The sequence below is a fragment of the Zea mays genome, chromosome 5 (assembly GCF_902167145.1).
Source record: "Zea mays cultivar B73 chromosome 5, Zm-B73-REFERENCE-NAM-5.0, whole genome shotgun sequence".
In the NCBI taxonomy this organism is placed as follows: domain Eukaryota; kingdom Viridiplantae; phylum Streptophyta; class Magnoliopsida; order Poales; family Poaceae; genus Zea; species Zea mays.
This window is the reverse complement of record NC_050100.1, coordinates 14,123,949-14,151,233: the sequence shown is the minus strand read 5'-3', so window position 1 is coordinate 14,151,233 and position 27,285 is coordinate 14,123,949. Positions and strand designations below refer to the sequence as shown.

Sequence of the window (27,285 nt, the reverse complement as noted above, 5' to 3'; positions counted from 1 at the left end):
GCCAAGAATTCGTGGGAGAGGCAGGAGTAAATGAGAGAGAGAGTGTGAGGGGGTATATAAAGGATCCCCCAAAAGCTGGCAGCCGTTGGGAGAAAAGAAGTAAAAACTGGTTGAACCGGTTTTCAAACCGGTTGAACCGGTTTCTACCAGGGGGATCCCAGTCCACCGAGCTACTCAGCCGGAGACTCAACCGGTTTCAAAACCGGCTGAGTAAGGAAAAATTTCGGCTCAACCGGTTTTAGAAAAATATCTGCTGCGACTTTTCTGACAGCTCTGACTGTCAGACAGGTCAGAGCAGAGGTGGCAGGTGAACAGTACCAAAACCGGTTGAACCGGTTTCAGGACCGGTTGAACCGGTTTTGGGGGCTGAAACCAAATTTTGAGTATTTTGAAGAGAACAAAAGTGGAGTCTTTGTGGGAAGTAAAATTTGTTTTTCTCAAGGACATTCATGATCTGGAAAAATGTTCTCCAAGATGTTTTCAAAAGATTTTGAACTTGGCTCATTGCACAACTTACTTAACCGTCGCGGATCCCTCTTAATTGCACGGCAATTCCTATGACTCAAGAATTATAAATTTAGCACCGCCGTTGTTTCTAAGCACTTGGAGCACGCCATTTGATGTGGAATTTTAAATCCTCTGTGCTTTATACTTTTATGCTCGTAAGATCTGTGCTTCTCGTGTCTGTAGAATTTCTGTGTACATGCTAGGAGCAAACTTGTTAGAATCTCAGTTTGTTTTGTCATTAATCACCAAAACCCTTAAGTAGGGTTGATTGCACTTACAATCTAGGATCACCACCAATTAATTGAACTTGAGTGAGATTAAGAAATACGAGTGATCTAAGAATAACCTTGATCATTTCATGGTCATCCCACTTGGTGCTCCCGAGGTTGCGCACTTGGTTCACCAAGGTCTTGAGCCGGTTGTACATGGCTTGTGGCTCCTCCCCTTGGTGAAGCATGAACCGTCCGAGCTCCCCCTCGATCGTTTCCCTCTTGGTGATCTTGGTCACCTCGTCTCCTTCGTGTGCGGTCTTGAGTACGTCCCAAATCTCTTTGGCGCTCTTCAACCATTGCACTTTGTTATACTCCTCTCGACTTAGAGAGGCGAGGAGTATAGTGGTGGCTTGTGAATTGAAGTGCCGGATTTGGGCTACCTCATCCGAATCATAGCCTTCATCCCCCCACGGATGGTTCCTGCGCACCAAACTCAACAATGTCCCAAATACTAGCGTGGAGTGAGGTTAGATGGTGCCTCATTTTATCACTCCACATACAATAATCTTCACCGTCAAAGACCGGTGGTTTGCCTAGTGGGACGGAAAGTAAAGGGGTGCGTTTGGAAATGCGAGGATAGCGTAAGGAGATCTTATTAAACTTCTTGCGCTCATGGCGCTTAGAAGTGACGGAAGGCGTGTCGGAGCCGGAGGTGGAGGGCGACGAAGAATCGGTCTCGTAGTAGACCACTTTCTTCATTTTCTTCTTCTTGTCGCCACTCCGGTGCGACTTAACGCGGGGAGGTGATTCCTCCCTCTTCTTGTTGGCGGACTCCCCCGATGGAGCCTTCCTGTGGCTTGTGGCGGCCTTCTCGTCGGTCACCACCATCTCCTTCTTGGCGTGAGCTCCCGACATCACTTCGAGCGGTTAGGATCTTAATGAAGTACAGGGCTCCGATACCAATTGAAAGTCGCCTAGAGGGGGGTGAATAGGCAAATCTGAAATTTATAAACTTTAAGCACAACTACAAGCCGGGGTTAGCGTTAGAATTAAAGTCGGGTCCGAAAGAGAGGGCGAAACAAATCACAAGCAAATAAGAACGGATGACACGGTGATTTGTTTTACCGAGGTTCGGTTCTTGCAAACCTACTCCCCGTTGAGGTGGTCACAAAGACCGGGTCTCTTTCAACCCTTTCCCTCTCTCAAACGGTCACCTAGACCGAGTGAGCTTCTCTTCTCAATCAAACGGGACACTAAGTCCCCACAAGGACCACCACACAATTGGTGTCTCTTGCTTTGATTACAATTGAGTTGGAAACCAGAATAGAGGAAGAAGAAAAGCAATCCAAGCACAAGAGCTTAAAAGAACACAAATGTCTCTCTCTCTCTCTAGTCACTAATTTTGTTTGGAGTGATTCCGGACTTGGGAGAGGATTTGATCTCTTTGATTGTGTCTTGGAATGAAGTCTATCGCTCTTGCATGAAGTTTGATGGCTGAAAACTTGGATGCATTTACGAGTGGTGGTTAGGGGTATTTATAGCCCCAACCACCAAAAGAACCGTTGGTGAGGGATGTTGTCGTATGGCGCACTGGACAGTCCGGTGCGCCACCGGACACTGTCCGGTGCGCCAGCCACGTCACCAGGCCGTTGGGTTCCGACCGTTGGAGCTCTGACAAGTGGGGCCACCAAACAGTCCGGTGCGCCTTCTGACGCCTGCTCTGACTTCTGCGAGCGCAGTGAACACTGTTCACTGTTCCTGTACCGTTGGTGCTTGGAGCCGTTGCTCCGCTTGGTGCACCGGACAGTCCGGTGCTACACCGAACAGTCCGGTGAATTATAGCGGAGCGGCCTCCCCAAATTCCCGAAGCTAGCGAGTTGGAGAGAATCCACCCTGGTGCACCAGACACTGTCTGTCCGGTGTGCCACACCAGGGCAGCCTTCGGTTGCTTTGCTCCTTTCTTTTTGAACCCTTTCTTCTAACTTTGTATTGGTTTATTGTGTACCTTTGGCACCTATAAAACTTATATTCTAGAGCAAAACTAGTTAGTCCAATTATTTGTGTTGGGCAATTCAACCACCAAAATCAATTAGGAAAAGGTGTAAGCCTATTTCCCTTTCAAATAACTTCTCTAAACTCCTGGAGATCGGCAAAAACAAAACCTATGTTATACCTTTGCCTTCACTTGATCCACAACCAATGCTTATAAATCTCCAAGATTTTCTTATTTCTCCAAGAACCGTTAGTCCACAAATAGTTGTCATTAATTACCAAAACATCACTAAGGGGCCTAGATGATTCACACCAAGCACACTTAACTTGGAGGTTCCTTCGAGATATGCTTCCAAAAAAGAAGATGCACCTTGTTGGTTTGGATACACTATTAATTCTATTAAGCCTTGGGCCAGGATATCACCATCCCAGGGGCCAGGATATCACACACACCACCGTGGACTAACTTGTTTGCTAAGTGTATGAGTGTAGTTTCACTTATATGGAATTCGAAGGTTCGAAGTCTAAAAGAGCTCAAAAAAGGCCAGAAAGTGCAAATCAGAGTAAAGGATAAAATTGTGAGGTTTGAACCTTTAGATATGTTACAATGTTGCATAGACCCAATACAATGTTTCTAGCACTTTCATTTGGTCACTAACTCAACTTTGTGAGAAATGTGCGTTTTGGGCTTAGAATCAGTCCAAACGAGCCTGCAAGAGGCTAGAAAGTGTAACTTCAGGTAAAATGGTAAAACTATGAGGTTTGAACACTTAGATAAGTTGAATATGCATAATACAATGTTCTTAGCACTTTGATTCAATGTCTAACTCATTTCTATGAAAAAGTGCATTTTGGGCTCAATTTGAGCCATAACTCAAATCCTGGTGAAAGATTAATAAAAATATGAGTTTCCTACACTTGGTAAATTTGATTAGATGCTAGCTATGTTTGTCTAAGTGGTAGGAAAGCTCACAAGAAAGTCCAAATCAAAAGGAATAAATGGTAAAGTTTTGGAGAAAAAAGACTTTTCAGCTAGTCTAGGAACCGGACCAATCCGGTGGTGCACGGACCGCATCCGTACGTGAATAGTCTAGCCTCATGATTTTTATTATAAAAATATCAGACCTTCAACAGTGTTCGATCCTGTGGTGCACCAGACCGTATGTAACGAGTACTTCACGCGGGCACACACTGGCCAATGGCTAGCTGATGTGGCACCCAGTCCAGAGGTGCATCGGACCGGTCTGGTGCCAGTCAGCTAAGGAAAGTGATCAGTCATATCCCGGAGAAGAGCTATTGTTTCCAGTCCGGTGGCACACCAGACCGGTCCGGTGCCCCCGAGAACAGTAGTTTTTCAGGAAGTTTTGCGAGGAAGGAGCAACAACCTTGGGCATCCTTGGGCTATAAAAGGACCCCTTGGTGACCTCCTTCAGCACCCCAACCACCCCAAGAGCAATACATCACTCTCATACTCTGCAACGACGTATTTGTGACATTCTAGTGAGATCTAGACATCGTTCTGAGTTGTTTCTATCTTTTTGTGGGAGTGTTGTGTTGTGATCTTCGTTCTTACATTGTGTTGGTGTGCGTTTGCTCTTGTGTGTGTGTGTGTTCTTACTCTCCCTCTTGCTGTTACTGAATTGTAACTCTATTAAAGTGTGAACGACTGCAAGAGACTCCAACTTGTGGAGATTCCTTGCGAGGGGATTGATACTGTGATAAGGAAGACCGTAGCACTCAAGTTGATCATTGGATCATTTGATAGGGGTTAAGTGCAACCCTTTTCGGTTAGGACATCACAAGTTCACAACGTAGAGTAGACAAGCATTTGAGGCTTGACCGAACCATGGGAAAATCACCGTGTCACTTGTGCTTGATTCTTTGTGATTGTTCTTCCTCTCTCTAAGTTATATCTTTTACTTGTAATATTGCTCTTAGTGAGAGCACCTAGAGGGGGGGTGAATAGGTGATCCTGTAAAACTTGAAACTTAAGCCACAAAAACTTGGTTAAGTGTTAGCACAATAATCGCCAAGTGGCTAGAGAGGAGTCTCAACAAAACACAGTAACCACAAAAATGTCAATCACAGAGATGGCACGGTGGTTATCCCGTGGTTCGGCCAAGACCAACGCTTGCCTACTCCATGTTGTGGCGTCCCAACGGACGAGGGTTGCAATCAACCCCTCTCAAGCGGTCCAAAGACCCACTTGAATACCACGGTGTTTTGCTTTGCTTTTCTTAATCCCGTTTGCGAGGAATCTCCACAACTTGGAGCCTCTCGCCCTTACACTTGAAGTTTACAAAGAAGCACGGAGTAAGGGAGGGATAAGCAACACACTCAAGACAAGAAATCACAGCAACACCACGCACACAAGTCGCAACAAGAGCTCACAACACAACTCAATGAGTTCACAACTCAACTAGAGCTCTAATTGCTATCGCAAAGAATCAAAGGCGCGGAATCGATGTCTTAGTGCTTAGGAATGATTTTAGAATACTTGAGATACTCCTCCATGCGCCTAGGGGTCCCTTTTATAGCCCCAAGGCAGCTAGGAGCCGTTGAGAGCAATCTGGGAAGGCAATCCTTGCCTTCTGTCGCGTGGCGCACCGGACAGTCCGGTGCACACCGGACACTTTCCGGTGCCCGATTTCTTTCCTTCTATGGCGAAGCCGACCGTTGGCAGCCTTGGAGCCGTTGGCGCACCGGACATGTCCGGTGCACACCGGACAGTCCGGTGCTGTCACACCCGGTTTTGGAAGGCAAACCGAATGCGAACTATGTACGTGCCAGGATCAGAACTCACGTACACAGCGATTACATAAATGAACATCATCACACAATGCTCGAATAATAACATAAAAGAGTACTTATTACATCATAGAGTCATAGACATCCACATAGTCATTGTCTTAACAGTTAAATCAAAGTGCTAGCGAAACGCAGTAATGATAAAGCCTCCACAGGCAGCTGACTGGGGGTTGCCGCCAACCCACACCTAGAATTCATCGTAGTCTTGGAACTCCTGGAAGTCTCCTTCCACGGCTTCGCCTTCTCCGGAGCAGTGGTTACAATGCGGACAACCTGGTGTTTTGTGGTAAAGCAAGGATGAGTACACATCAACGTACTCAGCAAATGTCCCGTTTGGCTGAGGTGGACTAGCTTTATGTGGGGTTAGGCTCAAGCAGTTGCTTTTAGTTGGTCAAGTATTTATCATTAGTAGAAGCCAGATTTTAGCATTAACCAACCCGTAAACCATTTCCTCATCGAGGAACATCATCATCATAGTCGAACCAAAACCATAACATAATCCCTGTATCTCGAACCATCTGTATCTCTAATCAAAGAGGATCCCAAGGCTGCTCTTAACCGTGAGCACGGCTGATATACCAGTTTCACTACCCTCTGCAGAGGTTGCACACTTTACCCATGAGTCATGATTCCCTTTCTACCCGGGGAGAGCTACTCCCCATTGACCACTACCTAGGTGGTCTGGCAGGGCATCACTACGTAACTTTTACAAAGATTCCCTAGAGATCATAGCTGCCCGTTAGGTTTCTCCAGTTTGATAAACACAGTACCCCTCCCCGCAGGAGAGTGACTAACAAAGAGCAAAACGAAAGAACCTCGGCACTCAGCCTCGGCAGAGCAAGCACTGTGCCTGGACCCCATTGACGGCACGACGACTAAGCAACTACACCTCTAGTTCATCTAATTAATCAGCTAAGGGCATCCCATTTCACCCTCATGGTTGCACTGTTATCCCGGGTGGTCTCTCAACGAACCAGTCCTTACGGAGAGGTACTCAGGAAACAGCCTGAGCCCCCTAGAGTATCACAGGATCACCAACATCATCAGGATAACAGTATCATAAATAGTCACATCATGTTCATTGATTATGTTAAAGCAATAGCAAAGTGCTAACCATAATAGCCCATAAGGTCATCAAGGATAAAGTAAAATGTAAAGCTAGTCAATCCTTAGGTCTCAAGTAAGTAATGCGGGGTAGTAAGTTATAAATGAATAGGACATAATGGGACATAGGACACTTGCCTTCACCAAACTGCTGATCAGGGACTTCCTCTGCCACTGCCTCGGGAAACACAGACTGCTCGTTGTCTACGTAAAGCAATCATTCACACTATGCACTTGGGAAAATAACAAACAAAAACAATATACCAAACATATGCAGCAGAGAGAGGTCACATGTTCATAGTTGAAAAGGGATAGGCACTCTGGTGTTCCCTAGGTCTGGGGTAGAGGACTATACAAAGTGATTCATCATCCACTAATCAAGTTTAAGTCAGTGGTGGGATTAAATAATTATCTGGTTTAAGTTCTTAAACTTAAGTGTTTGAGTCCATAAACTTAAGTGCTCCAACTTTCATTAAAGTCTACTATCTTTTATTTATCTCAAATAGGGTTCCCATAACATTAACTTTATCCTAATGATTAACCATTAATTGGGACATGGAACAGCAAGGAAACATTGCATAAACAGATAGATAATAATATTATGAACATTTTGCAATTTGAAGCACCTAATTTGGAGTTCATATGACAAAGTTATGAATTTTACAAGTTTAAGGGTTAAAATTATACCCTAAGGACTTATTTTGAATTAAATAAAAGGTCCGAGGACCTAACTGCGAGAAACCAGGGACGGCGGGCGCAATTTCCAGAAAACAGGGGGGTTCTTTAAGAAAATGCGCGGGCGAAGGGGTATCGGGCGCCTACAGCCGTTGGATCTCAGATCGACGGCTAGGATTAGATCCCGCGGCGGGCGCGCGGGCGCGCGGCGGCGTGAGCGGCTGACAGGCGGGGCCGGGCGGGCAGCGCGGGCGCGGGGCTGACAGGCGGGGCCCAGCGGACAGCGCGGGCGCGGGCGACTGGCACGCGGGGCCCAGTTGGCAGGGAGGCGGGCGCGGGGGAAACGGATCTGGGCCGTTGGATCTTGGGCGGACGGTTGAGGTTGGGTTCGTGTTATTTGAATCCGTGCCGTCCGATCTAATATCGACGGCGGGGATGGGGTGGCTGGCTCCCGTCTCCTTCGGCTAGCTGGGGCGGCGGCGCTCGTCCCCGCGGCGGAGGAGTTCGCCGGAGACGAGGGGCGCGGGGACCCTGCGGGTCCTTGGGGCGATCCGAGTGGTCGGGGAGGCTAGGGTGGGCACGGGGACTCCATTGGTGGGGTCTGGGTCGGGGCAGGGGCACCGGAGGGGGGCGGTTCACGGCGGGGCGGCTCGGCGGCGGGGTTACTCTACTCCGGCGAGCAATCAAACGCAACAGAGAGCAAAATAAAGGCCAATAGGGGCGGGAGAGGTCCTTTACCTCAAGGCGGGCTCCGGGGACTCCTCGGCGGCGACGGAGACGCGACGGTGGCCCGGGTCGACGGTGGCGGCTGCACGGCGGACGGCGGGTGAGCGCGGGCAGAGAGAAATAGGGAGGGGAAGGGGAAATTGGTGCGCGTTCCGGGTTGCGGACGTCGGGGCGAAGCTCACCGTGGCAATGGACACGGCGGAGCTCCAACGGCGGCCGGGAACCGAGCTCGGGACGGCGGGGTTTACGGCGGCGGCGCTCTGGCGTGCGCACAGCGAGGGAGAGGTGGAAGGGGGGGGGCGGTTGGTGCGCAAATGAGGGAGGGGGAGATGGCGAGCAAGGCTCGGGGCTCAAGTGGCCGAGGGCGAGGTGGGGCGAGTCCCACGCGCGACGTGGGCGCGGAGACCGCGGCACGCACGGCGGCGGTTACGCGAAGACGGAGAAGCTGACAAGCTGGGCCCGCGGCGCAGAGAGAGAGAGAAGAAAGCGGGTGCGGGCGCGAGGGAAGCGGGGCTGACGGGTCGGGCCCACGGGCAGAGAGAGAGCGAGGGAGCGGGCGCGCGCGGGGAAGCGGCAGCGCCGACAGGTGGGGCCGGGCGAGCAGAGAGAGGAGGGGGGAGGGGCGCGCGCGCTAGATGGGCCGACTGGGCCGAAAGGCCGAGGGGGGCGGGGACGTGGGCTGCTTTGCCTTTTTCTTTTATTCTGAATTGTTTTTCCCTTTTCTTTTTACTTTCCCTATTTGATTCAAATTCAAACAAGCCACAAATTCAAACCAAACCTTCCAAGAATTATGCACCAAGCAAAAGTGAAATCTAGGGTTCAACATGATGCAACAATTCATACTCCCTTAGGGTTTAACATAATAAACTATAATTACAAATAAAATAAGCACTTAGCTCCTATAGAAATGAGAAAGAAAAGAATGAGGAAGGATGAGAAAAGGAAGTAACACCTGAATTTGTGAGTATGAGCAAAGAAATTTTATACCCCCAAATTCAGGGTGTTACAGGTGCCCCCTTCTAGTCGTTGGCTCGGCCACGTGTCCCGCGCAGATCGCGCGGCTGACCGTTGGCCCGGCCGACCGTTGGCTCACCGGACAGTCTGGTGCACACCGGACAGTCCGGTGAATTATAGCCGTACGTCGCCGGTGAATTCCCGAGAGCGGCCAGTTCGCTCGAGCCAGCCTGGCGCACCGGACACTGTCTGGTGCACCACCGGACAGTCCGGTGCTCCCAGACTGAGCAGAGTCTTGGCTGCCCGGGCCAAGATATTTCCAATTGTTCTTTTCCTGTTTCCAGCACTTAGACGCAATACATTAGTCTCAAAAACAATGTACCAAGTCTGAGAAACATACCTTTTGACATGATTTGCACTTTGTCCACCATATTGCATATATCAACACAAAAGCACTTGCATTGGCACTCAATCACCAAAATACTTAGAAATGGCCCAAGGGAACATTTCCCTTTCAATCTCCCCCTTTTTGGTGATTTATGCCAACACAACATAAAACAACTAGAACAAGTGCAATATCAATGCAAATGAAAACTCAAATTTGGTTTGATTTATTTTTGGCATATATGGATCACTCTTTGCCACCACTTGGTTTGTTTTTGCAAATCAACCTCAAATTTCTATCTCTAAGTCAAACACACTTGTTAAGACATGAAGAGAGTTGTTCCAAGAGAAATTGATTCAAGATTTCAAAAACTCCCCCTTTTTTCCCATAATCAACACTTCTCCCCACGAGAAGCCAACTTTTGACAATAAGAAGCAAACAAGAGTATTTTGACAAACAAAAACTCTAACTCTACTTTTTCAAAATTCTCAAGTGGTAGCTGATCCATTTATTGCTTTAGCCTTATTTTCTCCCCCTTTGGCATCAAGCACCAAAACGGGATTAATCTTGGCCCCAGAACCCCATTGCCTCACCAAAATCTTCAATAAGAATACAAAGGCAATAAGAGTACATGAGATGAACTTGGAATAAGTTACCCTCTCATCGGAGTGCAGTGGAAGTCTTTCATGGTCCAAGTCCACCTTTTCCCTTTCAAACCTCCTTTGAGACTAGAACAAGCAAACTCAAGCACATGGTTAGTCTCAAAGGGTCAAGTTGTAGCACAGCTCCCCCTAAATATGTGCATCACTTGCAAAAAGGACTTGTGAGGTCCGGGGAGTGTTTGTACAACTTGAGCACCATAAGTAAGCAACGAAATGCATAGGGAACATGATCAAAGGCATAAACACATGTATGCTATAAATTAATCCAAGTTCCGTGAATCTAAGACATTTAGCTCACTACGTAACCTGCAAAAGGTCTTCTCATCTAGAGGCTTGGTAAAGATATCGGCTAGCTGGTTCTCGGTGCTAACATGAAACACTTCGATATCTCCCTTTTGCTGGTGGTCTCTCAAAAAGTGATGCCGGATGTCTATGTGCTTTGTGCGGCTGTGTTCAACGGGATTTTCCGCCATGCGGATAGCACTCTCATTATCACATAGGAGTGAGACTTTGCTCAGATTGTAGCCAAAGTCCCTGAGGGTTTGCATCATCCAAAGTAGTTGCGCGCAACACTGTCCTGCGGCAACATACTCGGCCTCAGCGGTGGATAGGGCAACGAAAGTTTGTTTCTTAGAGTTCCATGACACCAGGGACCTTCCTAAGAATTGGCACGTCCCCGATGTACTCTTCCTATCGACCTTACATCCAGCATAGTCGGAATCTGAATATCCAATTAAGTCAAAGGTAGACCCCTTTGGATACCAGATCCCGAAGCAAGGCGTAGCAACTAAATATCTAAGAATTCGCTTCACCGCCACTAAGTGACACTCCTTAGGATCGGATTGAAATCTAGCACACATGCATACGCTAAGCATAATATCCGGTCTACTAGCACATAAGTAAAGTAATGACCCTATCATTGACCGGTATGCCTTTTGATCAACGGACTTACCTCCTTTGTTGAGGTCGGTGTGTCCGTCGGTCCCCATCGGAGTCTTTGCGGGCTTGACGTCCTTCATCCCAAACCGCTTCAGCAAGTCTTGTGTGTACTTCGTTTGAGAGATGAAGGTGCCGTCCTTGAGTTGCTTCACTTGGAACCCAAGGAAGTAGTTAGAGACGGAGGACCAAATCGTCTCTAATTAGATACTTTTATATTTTTTATCAAGTTTATTGTATTTTTAGATGCTAAATTGAAGTAAATAATATCTTAGTCTATGTTTGTGGTATATTTTGTTTTAGCGGTATATTTAGTCACATAATATATTAGGGGCTGTTTATTAAAGTAACCTTGAAAGTTTTATAGAGTGGCCTGGAGTGTTAATTTTATAGAGCTCCACCACTGGTGGTGCTGATGAAATATCATAAGTGACTTCTATCTTATGTCTTGGACTTCTTACACGTCATCCATTAAGCCTTCTATACTGGCAACTAATATTGCTAATAGTCATGTTGATCATTAAACATCAAAATTCAACCCTGCACACACCTAGAAAAACTCCTTCTAGGGACTTCTCTACCCAAATTCAACCCCTTCTGGGACGATTTTAGGTCTACATGGGATTCCTTGTTATGCCAGATACGATGAGATAACGGACACCATAGAAATGCCACGTTTGCACAGGGTCCCTTGTTGCAGCAGTGTCTTCCTACCGTGACGAGCGATAATGGATCAACACAACAAAACAAAAACTGCATCTTTTTTAACCCAGATTAATATTAAAATATTGATTAAAGATTTTTTTAAAAAAAACTCTAGCTGTCCAGGGACACGTACATGATGCAAGTTGCATCTTTTTTAACCCAGGTTAATATTAAAATATTGATTAAAAGAATTTTTTTAAAAAAAAATCTCTAGCTGTCCAGGGACACGTACATGATGCAAGTTGCATCTTTTTTATCCCAGGTTAATATTAAAATATTGATTAAAAGATTTTTTTTGTAAAAAATAACTCTAGCTGTCCAGGGACACGTACATGATGCAAGTCAGCATGCGGCGGCAGCTGGCGAGCGGTGACACCATACTTATCTTCAACATTTTTTTAGCAGGCACTTATAAGACGATAACGCGTGGTCCATCTGCATCCCAGTATGAAATTTTACCGAGTGTTTCATAGAAAAGCAGGATGCTCCGCCATTCTTTTTTGGCAGGGACACACTGCCATGCACGTGAGCATGATGTCTAACGAGTACTCCGCTATTTCACCGCCGACCGGAAAGCTTTCACGTGAGTGCCTAGACATCGACTTGTTTCTCTCACGACTCACGAGTGCCAAGTCTCAGATTGCAAACTGTCGTGCCAACTGCCAAAAAAAAAGCCGGCCAAGATGGCATCATCTGATTAAGAGCAGAATCAGAACATTTAAACCGTGAATAAACTAATGCAGCGGGCATAAGAAAAAAATGAATGTCACAGGCGAGCGACCATTAATGAACCGATGGCTTGCGCATATGTCGTAACTAGGAAACTCACAGCTAGCATTACACTTACACCACATGAAATATGAGATCTAAATTTAGAAATTGCATACGGCGAGCCCCCTGCCATTTACCCACGAATTAACATGTAACCAGAACTTAATCCAGCGTACCACAGAGTGAGCCGTTATATTGCTAAACAATCACAGCAACGTCGAAACAGTTCCTACAGAAGATCTGACATTGTATTGCTACCATGCCGGACACTAGGTTAAAAAGGCTTTTATCTGCCATTTGTACTGTTACCTCCATACAACAACATGAACTGAAATAACTCCCAAGGAGAAAAGAAGTAAATACAAATAAAAGAAACCTTACAATCTAGCTGAGTCATTTTCACTACTTGAATTTTCCCAATTGTGGGTACGAAACTAGGGCAAACAATGAAGGATTAATACAAGAGTCCAATTGTTCATAAATTAACGCAACAGAAGAGGAGGGGCTGAATAAAGGAACGGCTCAGAACCATAGCAGGACCTCACTAGACACAGAAATTCTGCGTGGATTGGCTGTCGCGGCCACCAATGTGTTCAAACTCGGCCCACATGTTTTTCACTGATGCAAGGAACATGGATCTGATAGTCCCAAGTCAACAAAGTTGATATAAGAGGACCGCAACTAGCACCGCGCTCAAGAAATAAGTGAGCAGCAATCATCTGAGAAAGCATAAACATCCTTTCAAACGATGTTTGCGTACTTATGGATGCTTGGTTTGACTGACATTACTAAAAATCAATTGTCCATAATAAATTGAAACTTTGGTACAGATATATCCCATCTTTTTGTGAACTGCCATGACTCAAAACAAAAGGTGAGCAGTACAAAAAGTGGCAATGCATCTCACAGATATGCTAGAACAAAGCCGAGAACAAAAGTAGTACAGTTTTAGGTTACAAGACTAAAAACAACAAGCACTAACAAATAAATGAAGTGGAAAGGTTGGTTATATTACCTAGTTGACCAAAACCATGTCATCCCCAGCAGCCTTGGCAGCAACAACAGCTTCCAATTGTCTCCATGCTGATTCTCGTTGCTCCTGCATCTCTTTGGCTTTTGCTTGTTTATCCATATACTGCTGCTGGCACTCTTCAAATAGTTCACTGTCCATGTCCAGAAACATCTTGCGCACATTTGCAGTGAGACCATGAACTGCTTGATTCCAGTGGCTATGTATATTCCTCTCGAGCGCTTCAAATATAATTGGAAATATAACACCACGATTTTGCGCTATCAAGCTTACAATGTGATCATTGTTCCACAAGAACAAAGCGCGTTCAGCAACCTGACAAGCAAAATCAATAATCAAGCAAAAACATCAGAGATACTTTCTAGAAATTACAAAGCAGGAACTACCAACTTAACAACACGGTAAAATACTTTCTAGAAATCAGAAGTGGCAACATAAAGCATATCTTGTTAGGCAAAGGGTACATTATGATGCGGTATAGACGAAGGACTGTGGACATGTGATGCACGGCGTCGTGGGACATGGGCCGTGTGCACATCCGCGGCAACTGACCGACATTAGATAAACCACCTGGATTAAAAGTTCAATTGTTTAGATTGATAAAACACAAACTCTCGTACCAGGGAACAGTTAAACAGGACAACATCAGCCGTTGCCCCCTGAGTTCATGCTCTCCCTCTTTCCCGTTCCGACGGCACCTGCCCGACGTCACTCGTGGAAGCGCCGACCCACCATCACACATGATCGCGCCCTAAGATCCCTAGGCTCTACCATGACCACTGCCAAGTGTCATGTAATTTGCACAGCAGCAGCACATGGACAGCAATTGGAAACAGTACCAACTAAATTTCTGTTGCTCAAAATGCCATAAGACACAGGTATAAAAGTGGATTTTTGCACTTCTTTATATGTTACACTGGTTGTGCACTATTATATATGTGCCACCCATTTTTGTGGGAGAGGGTGTCTGTGTGGTGGGATGCGTAAGGGTCGTGAGTGTATCATATATTTGTACAAGCTGACTCCAATCCTAAAGCAGGTTATTGACAAATGCAGCACTAGATAAGAAAAGTTAAGCAACAGAGGGAATAGGTCATATTACCCACTCATCCATGAGTGGGTACCTGGATGGTTGTGTATGCTCAAGGAAGGTTTCGCTTCAATTGAAGACACGAACCAGGAATATATTATATAACTGTCAAGAGATTCAAGCCAAGATTAATTAACATACTACCAGTACCGAATATGTGATTTAAATGCAGTGTGACAATCCTAAAAACTAAAATAAACTGGTTAATGATAGAGAAGCTTCCTGGGATTTATGAAAAACGAATTAAAACAAGTCCAACATGAATCTTTAGTTTTATGGATTTATAATGAACTAAAAGAAGTCAAACATGAGATATTATTTATTTGCAGAAATAACATAGCAGGCCATATATCCATAAAAAATGGTAAAAAGGATAGGAAAAGATTTGTACTCAAGCAAATGTCAGTAACCGAATGCAGTGAGTGAAAGAGTCGTCATTGTAGAATGTACACAGGGCACAGAGATGCATGGTGAGATGGTGTTTCATTATTTGATACGAAGGTCCTGGTACTCGATCATCTAGATAAGTTCACTTACCAACCAGAATAATTCACATAGAAATGGATTTTGAATCGTTTGTGCCAGCAGCATAGCTCAAAAGCTTGTGTGAATGGAAAATTTATTGTTTATTTAGTCATCCAATATCATAAATAAGCATTATAATGAAAATGAAACCAGTATGCCACAGTTTACTAAAATCAATGTGCATGGCTAGAAATCAGCTCCAACAATAATCAAACTAAAAGAAACACTGGCCAATTAGCATGCAGTAAACATCACCATCCAGTCTATGACACCCACAGAGCATTGATGTTCTTAGAACGTTGCAGCAGAGGGAAATGGTTGGACCCAGTATAGGAAAATTGGAACATACACAAGACCATAATGAGAAATATTGGGTTCTCATCAGGCATATCGAGTTCTGGAGTCAATTCGGTACAAGAAATGTTACAACCAGAGAAGAGTTATCTACAACAACACAATCATTATTACCAAAGCGAGTGGTCCAGCTATTTTTACTGAACTTATCTACTGCCAGACTTAGGTGCCTAAAAATTAAAAAAAAAAGCAATTTGGTTGCCTTATTTATGATGCAAACCATGGAAATTGAAGAATGGAATGATAAATGGATGGATGCAATCATTTTCTAAAATTCAGTGACAGATACAGAAATATTCTGTAAAACTATAAATGCTGCATGTTGCTAGATGAGGGAACTGGTCTTGTCAATAACACTGAAATATTTGGTACCTAAGATCCTACAGAACAGATCAACTCGAAACAACGGATATTTATCAACTGCTGTTGAGGGACATGACTATCTTAATGAAACACTAGCATAGATATCTTTGAATATGCCCACAACAAACAGTTTTCACTGGGGAACCAGTCTTGTCTAATAGCTTGTGTAATCTTATGCATGTTTTAGCCTCTCCCATGACTTTCTCCCAGATCAGCTAACATTTAACATAACACCAAAGGTTGTACTAGCAATCACTGAGACAAGAACCAATAGATCTGGCTCCTTATAGATAGTGATGGTACATTCTTCCAGAACTTATAGATGGTACATTTGTAGTTTACAGGTCCAGTGCAGTGTGGAAAGCGAGTAATCTATCCTCTAGATAGTACAATATTTAAAGAAGTAATTGCATAGTATCTTTCAAATATTTCAAAGTTCAAACACATTTCCATACTCCAGTTGATTGCTGCAAATGGCAGCTTGTACTGCTTAGAAATCTCATATTGAGTCCAATATTTGCATGCTTCTACTGCTAAAAGCTACAGATAATGTGCATCTAAAGCTATTAGGCAGCTTAGCTGCAAAAAGGAAATAGAAGCCACAAAAAGCTGGATACACTGACATAAACCAATAACATGAAGAAACAAAAAGGGAAAGGAAGATTCTATTCCAGTCCTTTCCATCTACACCCAGCTTAGATTCTTCCATCCCATAGCATCCAAGTTCTGTAACATATTTCAACATTGCAAGACTAAAAAAATTATGAAACATAAGTGCTCGACTGTTATGAATATAGCTAACATTTCATGACTCCATAAGTGTGATCTAAATGTGCCTTTAAGTACTACATTGTCTGGAAACAATCAATTATCACCTAGTGTGTTCCACTGTATGAAAGGCAGGCCTGGTGCAGTGGTGAGAAGTGTCTCACTGAGTCACCAAGTCGCGGGTTCAAAGCAGCCATTGTGTTCCACTGTGTCAGAAAGAATGTTTTCTGACCAAAAACAGAAAAAGACAGTGATGAAAAAAACTGCAAAAATGATTTGAGCATTTCTTCAACCTGGAATGTGTTTTCTGACTTCCCAGATCACGGCACAGGGCGTGGTCGTTTTCAAATGGGTTTTGGTGCCACTATGTATTGGTGTGCAGGGGTTGGAGGATTTTCTCGACCTGTATGAGGTCTTCTTCTTAGCAAAACACCTGGGGGCTACCTTACCCCGCGGACAAGGACCAATAAAGATAGTACTAGAAGTACTAGTGCAAAATGGTAATTGTCAAAGGTGTCCTACTGATTCAAAACTCATTTGGGTACACTTAATGGAACTTTTTATGCTAGGTTACAAAAAATGTACAAAGCAATGCATCCCGTTTCGTTTTTTCCTATTAATTAACACTGCCTTGTATAAGAGTTTAAGGGTGGGTTTGGATGAACGTCCATGACTGCCAAGCCAAAATCTGTCTGTTGACCAAGAAAACTGATGTTGTTTGGATTCCCACCGTATTTTGGCTTGCCCCAGCTCATGAGGCCAAACACAGTTCATTTTGCAGCAAATGCGCGGCCAATTTCTGGGCAGCCGATTTGGCCGGCCGAGACTTTGGGCAGGGCAGAGTCATGCAGCAACCAAAGAAGCCCTTGTTTTCCTCAACATGCAAATTGTGATTTGGGACTTGCAATGAGGCATATCCACTGAAAAAAGGCATATCTTGAAACATATGGAGCTCATTTGACTAAAAAACAAAACTTAGAAGGCATGTTGATGACAATATACTTAACTAGAAGCCAAAAAATCAATTAAAGCCATACCTGGAAGTGAGAACTGTTAAGGCATCGGGCAATCTGCTTAAACAGTGGCACCATGCACCGTTGGAACTCTGCAGGCTGTGTTGCCTCGAGCACTTCTTCAAGCTCCCCCAGAAACAACACCTCCTTCTGGCAATTTGTGACTGGCCAGTACTTGAGCAGACCCCTAATCACAGTATCTGCTAATTTGTAGTCCTTCTCAACGAACTCAACAATACAATAGGATAGCTGCTGATGGTAGATCACAACAGATTTGGGCTTGTGCAGGGGGATGAGAGCACGGGCAAGGAATAGCTTGTGCTCCTCCTTCATTGGCAAGGCAAATCCATTAATGATGCTTCCAAGGATCTCAAGGAGCTCCCCTATGCCATTGTAGCGCTGAGTCTCAAAGATGAACCGGTAGAACACATTGTTGATGGCCTTACGGATGAATGGTCGGTGTACCATGAACTTGCCATAGATGCGGTGGAGCACGGTCTTGAGGTATTCCCGCTCACGCGGATCCTCGGAGTCAAAGAGGTCGAGGATGCGGAGGACGAAAGCATGGTCCACATACCGCTTGGCGACCTTGGTGTCCGTGTCAGGCGAAACAACGTATCGGAGAAGGAGCTCATAGACGAGCTGGAGGTGTGGCCAGGAGGGGTCCAGGTATGGCTCCTCGTCGTCGTCGGGCGCGGCGCCGGGGTCGATCGCGGCGGCGGACTCGTGCAGCGCGGGTGGCAGCGGGCGGAAGATGTTGGCAGAGATGGCAAGGACTAGCGCCTCCTGGACGTGGTCCGGGAGGCGCGTGGGCGCGTTGGCGCCCGCGGCCTGAGCTGGAGCCTGCACGTAATCTACGAGCTCGAGGAGCGCCTGGCGTTTGGCCTCCTTCTCTCGCGGGTGCTTGAGCGAGTCCGAGAGGTCGAAGAGCGCCGCGACGAGGCGGAGCTTGCGGAGGATGAGGCCCGGACGGTCTGCGGCGGCGACGTCGCGGAGGAGCGGGAGAGGCTCGAGGAGTGGCGGTGACGCCGCCCCCACCGCCGGGTTGGTCGCAAACGCGGACGGCGTGACGTGCGGAGAAGTGGGCGACGACGGAGAAGGCGCTGTGGCCCGGGAGGCGTGGTTGACGGTGACGGGCGCGGCTCCCCCCGCGCCGCCGCCGCCGCTCCCGGAGGATGACGAGGGCGCTGCGGGGCGCGCGGCGACCTCCGCACTGTCCCCGCGCGCGCCCTTGCGGTTTCCCCTCTTGATTATCTTGTTGAACATGGCGGCAGCGAAGGATTGGGAGGCCGGCGGCGTGGATCGGCCGATCGATCAGGCGACGAACTCCCTCCTCGTCCCTCCGGGATTTCGTGGTGACGGGAAGGGAAACGCTGTGGCGCCCAGGTGGAAGGGAAAGACAGTGGGGAGGTCGGGTCAGCCGGTCAGGGGCGGCGAGGGCAGGGGAGGCGGCGGCATGGCGCTCGCTGGCGATTTGGGAGACGAGTGGAGGGGGGAAGGGGATCAATGGGGACGAAGGAAGAAGGGGTATGCTGAGGAGGAATAGGGATTTTCTTTTTTTGTCTTTCTTTATTTTGTATTTATGGTAGGCGTTAGTTTATACTCTCTCTGTCTCTCGAGAGAGTGATTCTAACTTTTTTTTGTACGGAAGCAAAGCATATAAACTGCGACTAAAATTACTAAAAATTTAAAAAATTGTACCCAGGGCAACTAATACAGGTGTTTGCACAGTATAGGTATAAATTATATTTATGGTAGGCGTTAGTTTATACTCTCTCTGTCTCTCGAGAGTGATTCTAACTTTTTTTTACATAAGCAAAGCATATAAACTGCGACTAAAATTACGAAAAATTTTAAAAATGTACCCAGGGCAACTAATACAGGTGTTTGCACGGTATAGATATAAATTAGGGCATGTATAATGAAGATACATCAAAACAGTTCTCTAAACAAAAGAAACAGTTAAGAGATTATTATACAACGAAATATTTATAAATATAGTATATTAATAAATACAGAAGTAAATGCGTATTTACAACATCGGATTGATAGAATAGACGACGAATTCGTAAAATGGGAAGTGATGTGTCTGTTGCTACTTAGGTTACAAGTCATAGACGTTTTTTCACGGAGAGACGGTTTTTTTCCCAATACTCATTTAAACAACTCAAGAGCCTCTATATTAAATAACATTGTATATTCTCCCTTAGACTTCATGTCCTTTATATTTAACGTTTCCTCTCGTTCGGAAGGTGTCCAGCAGCATCCGCTACCGAGGCCGCTAAAATATAGCGTTTGTCATGCATTCGCTATATTTGGAGATTTCATATAGATCCTCTATCTGTCGAAACCACCAGCCCACTGCTATGCTCGTGTGCCTCGAGTGCCACGCAGGACGATGAGCGTGCTGACTGCCAGGGAGGAGGACGAGCGCACGGTGCTGATTTTTAAGTAATTGCTAATTTGTGACTGGTAGTTAAAGCGAGAGCTAGAATATTGTTGTCGCTGTCTGTTCCGGAAACGTATTGCCGACAACAAGTAAAAAAATCACTTCGAGTGATAATTAATATTTACAATTTCAAATTATTAATCACGCATTATTTAGAAAATTTAAATGTACTATTTTGCGAATACATTTTATTGCGTGTAATGGAAATAAAACAAAAAAACTAAATGAATGGGAAAAGGAAATTTGTTAACATTGTAGCTTTAGAGGATCGAATTTAGGGGACGTTGCTGGAGACTGAGAAGATATAGAGGACATAATATTTTAGAGTGTGCTGTAAAAGACAGGGAATATTCCTTTAGAGGATGGAATTTAGGGGACGCTGCTGGAGACAGTCTTAGTTGCTCAGCACCGTCGAATACCATTAAAACGACAAAAGTATAGCTGTGTGTTCTCTAATCATATGAATTTTTCTTTCCTCACTACGGCAAAAAAAAATTGGTCAGAGACAGTTAAAAATGAAGCCAAAAGTTCAAAAAAAAGTGTGTTTCATACTATGATACACTGTCTAACATAGTTGAGAGTTGAGAAGGTTGGGCTCTGCCGCTTTGGTACTATCTTCGGTGTTCTATTAGTTGTCGTTTTAAATAAGATTATAGTTAAATTTATAAAATTTTGACTATAAATAATCATTTTATTATGTAATTTTGAAATATAATATTTATATACACCGATTTATCTTAACAAGTACTTTTATAAATATATAAATGTATTAAGAGTTTATTATATTTTAAAAAAATAGTTTAAGTTATATTTTAGAGACCGTACCACTATCCTAAACAACACCTAATAGTACACTGGTGGCAGCAGTATGTTAACAAAGAGAACACATTACAATGATACAAAGAGCTAATAAATACCAAAGTTGGTCATGGATCACAGCGCAAAGAAATGCGTCACTTAGGAGTGCTCCACTAGAATAGCTTGAGCAATGTGCCGTTTGGCGCTGATGGCGACAGGATTAATTTACATGTTTCTTGGAGGTGGACTGGAGTGTATCACGGGACCGAGACTGACAGATCGTGATTTTTCTTGGCGAGCCTAATTGGAAAGACGCAGGACGACCGAGACGGGGAACTCAGTCAGACAGTCACGCTGGGCGATAGAGTTGTGGAGACGGCGATAGGCGGCACCAGCTATCATTGGACTAACCGCACCTTGCTCCACCTCTGAATCTCTCGGTTCCCTTATTTTATCAAAAAAAACATGCATTTGCTGAACTCAAGCTAACATGCTGACTGTTCGGATGTTCGAACTGCTGCAGGTATAATCCATAGAAACAAAACACAATATAAACAATAGAAGACATTTTAGATTAAAGTCAAACGAACATCTAATGCCAAGGTGAACAACTCTGTAATTTGTCAACATAAAAAGGTCAGTTGTTAACAGTGTCGTTCCTCGAACATTCACACAAAAACAAGACGGTCCTCCGATCCAATGAGCGGCAGAAAGAAGATCAACGAACAGTCACAGCAAAGCTTTCCAACCACTTGATCATCCCCACACAACTAAGCAGATATCACACAAGCAAACGGTGAATCCAAAGACCTGCTCGCCAAAAGAGAGGGCGATGCAGCTCGATAGAGAAGATAGGTGAAGTTCACGTTCTCGTGAGAGATCTGGAGGGCATTTTCAAGACCCCAGACAAAAAACTAACGAGATTAACAATTCAACATGGTTGCCAGTTACTTCTAGCATAGGGTTACTTTGGCTACAGTTCGGTTAAGCACTTGCATCTCAGCACTGCAAATATATCCTTGCGAACCCAAATATCCAGACCAACAACATTGACAAGCACCGTCACTGAGCATATATGTTCACCAGATATTCAGACCAACGGTGACAGGCAATCACTGAAAACATAGTCAGTCCATGCATACCAGATATTCAGATCAACAATGACAAACAATCACTGAGAACCTCGACTCCACTATAACTGCAGGACGCACGGCATGCACAACTGAAACATCCGGACCAACAGGCAGAGTAGTAGCCCAAAGGATGACCCGTCTCATGCAAAAACAGTCAGCTTGATAAACTTATCGAGAAGGCAACAACGGCGCCCAAGTACTGGTTGAAATACAGAGCAGACATTGAAGTGCCAAAGAGGGGGGTAAATTAGGCATCTTCCATAGCCCATTAAACATTAAGCTATGCAGAACTGCAAAAGGCTAAACTACAAGACCAGGGGCTCGAGTCTAGAGGCAGTTCATCAGTGGCGTTCATCAAAACGACCTCCTCCCCTGCTAGGGCGATCATATGGCCCAGGCCTCTCCCTGTAACTTCCACCATCATAGCGTGCAGGTCCTCCACCACCATAACGATCAGCAACACCACCGCGTGGGCCATCCCTGACATAGCCACCACCCTTGCCGCCTCTAGGGCCATCCCTGTCATAGCTTCCACCACCTCTTGAGCCACTCCTATCATAGCCACCGCCGCCACGAACTCCATCTCTCTCGTAACTTCTTTCTCGTTCCCTCCCATAACCATTCGGTGCGTACCGATCCAGGCCACCTCCATACCTGTCTCCGTCAAAGTGATCGCCACCAGCGGGGTAGCGATCATTGGCATAACGATCTCGGCCCCCACCATACTTGTCCCTTGCATCAACTTGATCACGGTACCCATAACGACCACCATCATAACGATCATCCATGTAACGATCATTAAACCTATCTGATCCAGAAAAGCGGTCTCCTCTGCCACCACCACTGAACTTGGATGGGAATCTGCCAGAACGACCACCAGCAGCACTAGGGCAGTCACGGACCCAATGACCAGGACGGCCACACTCATAGCAATTGCCAGGGGGTGGACCATCACCTCTACCACCTCGATATTCTCCTCGTCCACCGCCACTGTCGAACCTTGTGTCATCTGTATTCATCTTAGGCTCAGCCTTGTTCACTGAGATGGTACGACCATCTAACTCTTGGCCACGCATCTCTTTGATAGCGCTGTCAACTGCCCTTCGATCTTCGAATGTCACGAAGCCAAAGCCCCTGTGGCGGTATGTGTGTCTCTCCAGCATGATCTACAAGTAGAAACACTCATGAGCGTAATCAATGTGGGGAAAATAAACAGATATCATATCAGTAAGTTGTCATTTAATACTGATACCTTGAGGCACAGTGATACATGAGAAAACCATCAAAACATGCCATATCAATTAATAGTATCCACTACGTGAAATAGGTTACACTAAGCAGAATCACTTCTAATAAGTTTAGATAGACAACAAAAGGACATTACCTCAGAAGAGAAGCACTGAGACTAGGTTATTCCTGGATCTCGGTAATACAAGAACAAATCATAATCCTGACACAGATGCATCTAGCTGTAACTACCTTCATGAAATTGTCTATCCCCAAGACAGCAAAACTCATTAACACAGACAAGGAGCAAAGCTATAGAACTCTGGGAGTGGGAACCATGTTTTGGAGAACTGGACTGTTTCCAAGCAGGAACCAATTTTATCATTACCGCCATGAACTTCTCAAAAAATTCAGCATATTCTGATGACAGGACAATGTAGCAGATATGCCCACTGGCATATTCTTGCATACCAGACCATCTAAGCCAATGCACAAATTTAAAGGCAAACAACTAGCTTTTCAATGGTAACAACATTTAAGTCTGAGCTGCTGGTTAGCTGATCTCCTAGGTCAAACCAGTTTGTCTTCCCAAAATTGCAATGCAAAGCATGGAGGGGGCTGAAAGCAATATCACACAGACAATGGATCAAAGGGTCCACACTGGTGAGGCTAGCAACAAATTTCTGTTCCAGCATTTGTCCTTCAAGTGCCCAAATTTAAAGGCAAACAACTAGCTTTTCAATGGTAACAACATTTAAGTCTGAGCTGCTGGTTAGCTGATCTCCTAGGTCAAACCAGTTTGTCTTCCCAAAATTGCAATGCAAAGCATGGAGGGGGCTGAAAGCAATATCACACAGACAATGGATCAAAGGGTCCACACTGGTGAGGCTAGCAACAAATTTCTGTTCCAGCATTTGTCCTTCAAGTGCCCATAAATGATAACTGAATACTGTATAAATTACCAGTATGCAAATTTTAACCCTAAACAAAAGTCAGCTTCCATTACCGGAGCACGGAAACAGTTACTGCCCTCAAGGCTCAAACAATAACAGCACTGGTAAAAAAAATGTATTACACAAGAAAGAAATTCAAAAAGGAGAGCTTAAGAAAAGGACTTGCTTGAGTTTGAAATACAAAAAAAGTAAATACCAAATTTTGCTGCAGCTGTTAAGAAATAAGCATTTGTGTAAAAGAGTTGCAGCCATAAATCATTGCAAGCTCTACCTAGTTTAAAAAATATAAAACATAAAAAAGATCAAATTTGTCATCAATTCACTAAATGCTGATGGAGGTAGCGGGACAAGGAGCTATGTAGGCAGGTCATATCAACAAAAACAAAACAAGCCAACTGCAGTCATGATTCTATCTGCAGCAAGGATGCCAATGAACCCAACTGAAAACATGGCCAGGGCAGTGAACACAACCAAACACTAATAATGAAATGATGATTTCTGTTGCATCTTATAAGCCAATCAAATCAGTTCAACCCACTACAGCAGTAACATATGCAGATCTGGCAATGACCTCCAACTTCATCTATCAATCTGTGTCATGAGCATTGTCCCTGTTGTTGTTCTCTACAGGTGCACACAACTCTTGTGCTGGCTGAGCAGAATGCCCACAGATCAGAAACTAAGGAGGCATGACAGGTGTTGTTCATCCAATTCTACCAAAGAAATCATTAGTAACATCTCCTCTCTTTCATCAGACCACAGAATTGAACTAAGAAATAGCAGAACACCAGAAACAGTAGAACCAATGGCTGTTCTCCATTTATTTAATCCAATTTCACAGACAAAGTGCTCAAATCAGGCATCTAACTGTGGTGAACCTCATCAGCAATTCAGCTCGGGAAAGCAACAAGTGTCGCGTTGTGTTCCATATCTGGAAATTTGCCGCTCATTCAGCCTCGGCAAACAAAGAATGGCCAAGAGAACAGAGACCAGTTGCAAAGAAAAATGCAAAAACAAGAGCAGTGAGTATTCATGAATTTCAGAGAGCAAGCTATCAACATAGGAAAATAACTATGAATCATACTAGACAAATGACACTAGACTTAGTTCTTTAGTCTTTGAGAAGCTAGGATACATACAGGATAGTATGTTCTTTTAGTCCATCATGACAAGAAGCACCGTTTCATCATTATAATTTCGATAATGAAGCCAAAGAATTCGACCTTGCTACTTCCAACTAAGGGCATGTTTGGTTCCTTAGTCCAAGAACTAAAGTTTAGTTGCTGCATGTTTGGTTCCATGACTAAAAGTGTTCACAACTCATCAAATGACTTGTAAGAAGAATAAAATACCCTTTACCATTCTCGCGCCACTACCCTCCTCCCGCAGCAACAGAAAAAAAGGGGGCAACCGGTGGAATCAATATGGTTTAGAGTGAAGCAGTTTAGTCCTTCCTTCAGTCCCACGGGAGATCCCACGGCAATCTAGAGACAAATACAGGGACTGTAACCAAACAGAACCTAAAGAAGAAAAGTATTTTTCGCTCACCAAGTTACGCCTCTTTCTGAACAACGGAAGGAATAAAGGTGAACAGAAATCGCAATCCTCTTCATATGCAAAACAAACATCCCCCTTCGACTGTAAACATAAGGAATCTACAGATCCGTCTTTCCACCTCACCCACCGCACGCCAACCATCATACCCAAGTACCCAACAATTTTGCGCCGCGGGCAACATGAAACTGATAGATCTAGCAAAATTACCCGGGGGCGGGCATGAGCACTAACGGAGACGGACGGGGAGGAACGGGTACCTGAACATCGACGACCTTGCCGAAGCGACCAAAGGCGTCCTGAAGCTTGCGCTCGTCCGTTTGCCACGACAGGCCGCCCACGAAGATCCGACCTTCCTCCTTCCCCTCCATCGCCGCCGCTCGACCAACGGATTGGAGCAGAGATAGGCAGGAGCAAGATTAGGGTTTGGGGAGAAGAGGCTGCGAGAGGAAATAGGTGGGCACCGGACCGGACACCGCTAGCAGGGCTTGGTTCGATTTTTTCTTTTCTTTCTCTTTCTTTTTATAAGGGTTGATTGGTTGCCAACTTGCCATCTACTAAAGTTTAATTGTGTCACATCCAAAAGATGTTATTAAATTAAATATATAGTATTAAATTTAAGGACCTTGGTAAGTCTATTAAATTTAAGGGAAATTTGGATCCATACCATTAAAAGATCACCACTTTGGATCCATACCATTACTATCTCACTTACATGTGGGTCCACATGAGTCAATGACATGTAGGGTCCATGATATATATCTAAAGTTTGGATCTTTTAATGGTATAGATCCAATTGTTCCTAAATTTAAGGACTAGTAAATTGGAGGAGTCCCATAGCATCAAATCTGACCTAATGGATGATGTGTGGCACCAATAAGAGTTACGGTTTTTGAAATTATTCCCTTCCCCAGCATGGCGTTGCTTCCGAGTCCCGACCTGCTTTTTGCGAGGGAATAACCCCGAATGCCGGGGAGGCGGGGTCGCGGGGATCATTGACGCACGGCGGGTCTTCCAGACTTGTCATAAGCACGTTGACGACTGCAAGTCGCAACTGTAAGGATATGTTTGGTTGAGGAGTGAGAAAAAATAGAGTAAATTTATTTTATTTTATTTTTTGTTTTTTTTGGATGTTTAGTTTTCAATAAAATAAGAACGAAGTGGTTCTGAATCTATATATGAAAATTTAATATAAATTGTTAAATGCTCTTGCTCAAAAAACGATAGGATACGAGTCCCTCTCTACACTTAAACCAAACAAAGAATAGAGTTAACGCACCTAAATGATTTGAGAACGAGTATATACTAAGCGATCACGCCATGTATAATTCAACCAAATATCTATCAATCGTCACTAAATTCTCTTTTCTCTGACCAAACCGTGTTAGAACTTCAAACGACAACGACACGGGCAACGGGGCAAGTGACCGGCGTTGCCCATCGCAGCGTGACGACAGGCCACATCGAAATCGAGAGGGTACATTAGGAATAATAATGAATGCTCGATACTGGCACGCATATACTATGCGCTGTCTCCAGCAACGTCTTCTATATACATCTTTTATATCCGTCATTTACAGTCTTCTCTAAA

At 44.8% G+C, this 27,285-nt stretch overlaps 2 protein-coding genes across 9 annotated transcripts; both read right to left on the bottom strand.

Annotated features, from left to right (window-relative positions):
* Positions 1–11,929: 11,929 nt before the first annotated feature.
* LOC100281610 (uncharacterized) lies at positions 11,930–19,150 on the bottom strand. Of its 6 annotated transcripts, none has more exons than XR_004858197.1 (4): positions 17,605–19,144; positions 14,088–17,487; positions 13,453–13,782; positions 11,930–12,325 (listed from the first exon to the last, which is right to left on the bottom strand). XR_004858197.1 is itself a non-coding variant. In XM_008645406.4 (3 exons), exons 1-2 carry the CDS (start codon positions 18,844–18,846, stop codon positions 13,453–13,455), a joined length of 1,572 nt encoding a protein of 523 aa, XP_008643628.1. In that variant the 5' UTR covers positions 18,847–19,150; the 3' UTR covers positions 11,930–12,325. The 6 variants fall into 6 exon arrangements, 4 of the variants coding, with proteins under 4 accessions (XP_008643628.1, XP_008643625.1, XP_008643626.1 ...); XR_004858196.1 differs by lacking the exon at positions 11,930–12,325 and adding an exon at positions 12,664–13,156; XM_008645406.4 differs by lacking the exon at positions 14,088–17,487 and having other exon boundaries at positions 17,605–19,150.
* A 2,230-nt stretch (positions 19,151–21,380) lies between these two features.
* On the bottom strand, positions 21,381–26,203 carry LOC100191289 (uncharacterized). Of its 3 annotated transcripts, none has more exons than XM_020552994.3 (3): positions 25,955–26,189; positions 23,345–25,624; positions 21,381–23,126 (listed from the first exon to the last, which is right to left on the bottom strand). In XM_020552994.3, exon 3 carries the CDS (start codon positions 23,121–23,123, stop codon positions 22,302–22,304), a length of 822 nt encoding a protein of 273 aa, XP_020408583.1. In that variant the 5' UTR covers positions 23,124–23,126; positions 23,345–25,624; positions 25,955–26,189; the 3' UTR covers positions 21,381–22,301. The 3 variants fall into 3 exon arrangements, with proteins under 3 accessions (XP_020408583.1, XP_020408584.1, NP_001130195.2); XM_020552995.3 differs by having other exon boundaries at positions 23,345–25,071; NM_001136723.2 differs by lacking the exon at positions 23,345–25,624 and having other exon boundaries at positions 21,845–23,126; positions 25,955–26,203.
* Between the last annotated feature and the right edge of the window lie 1,082 nt (positions 26,204–27,285).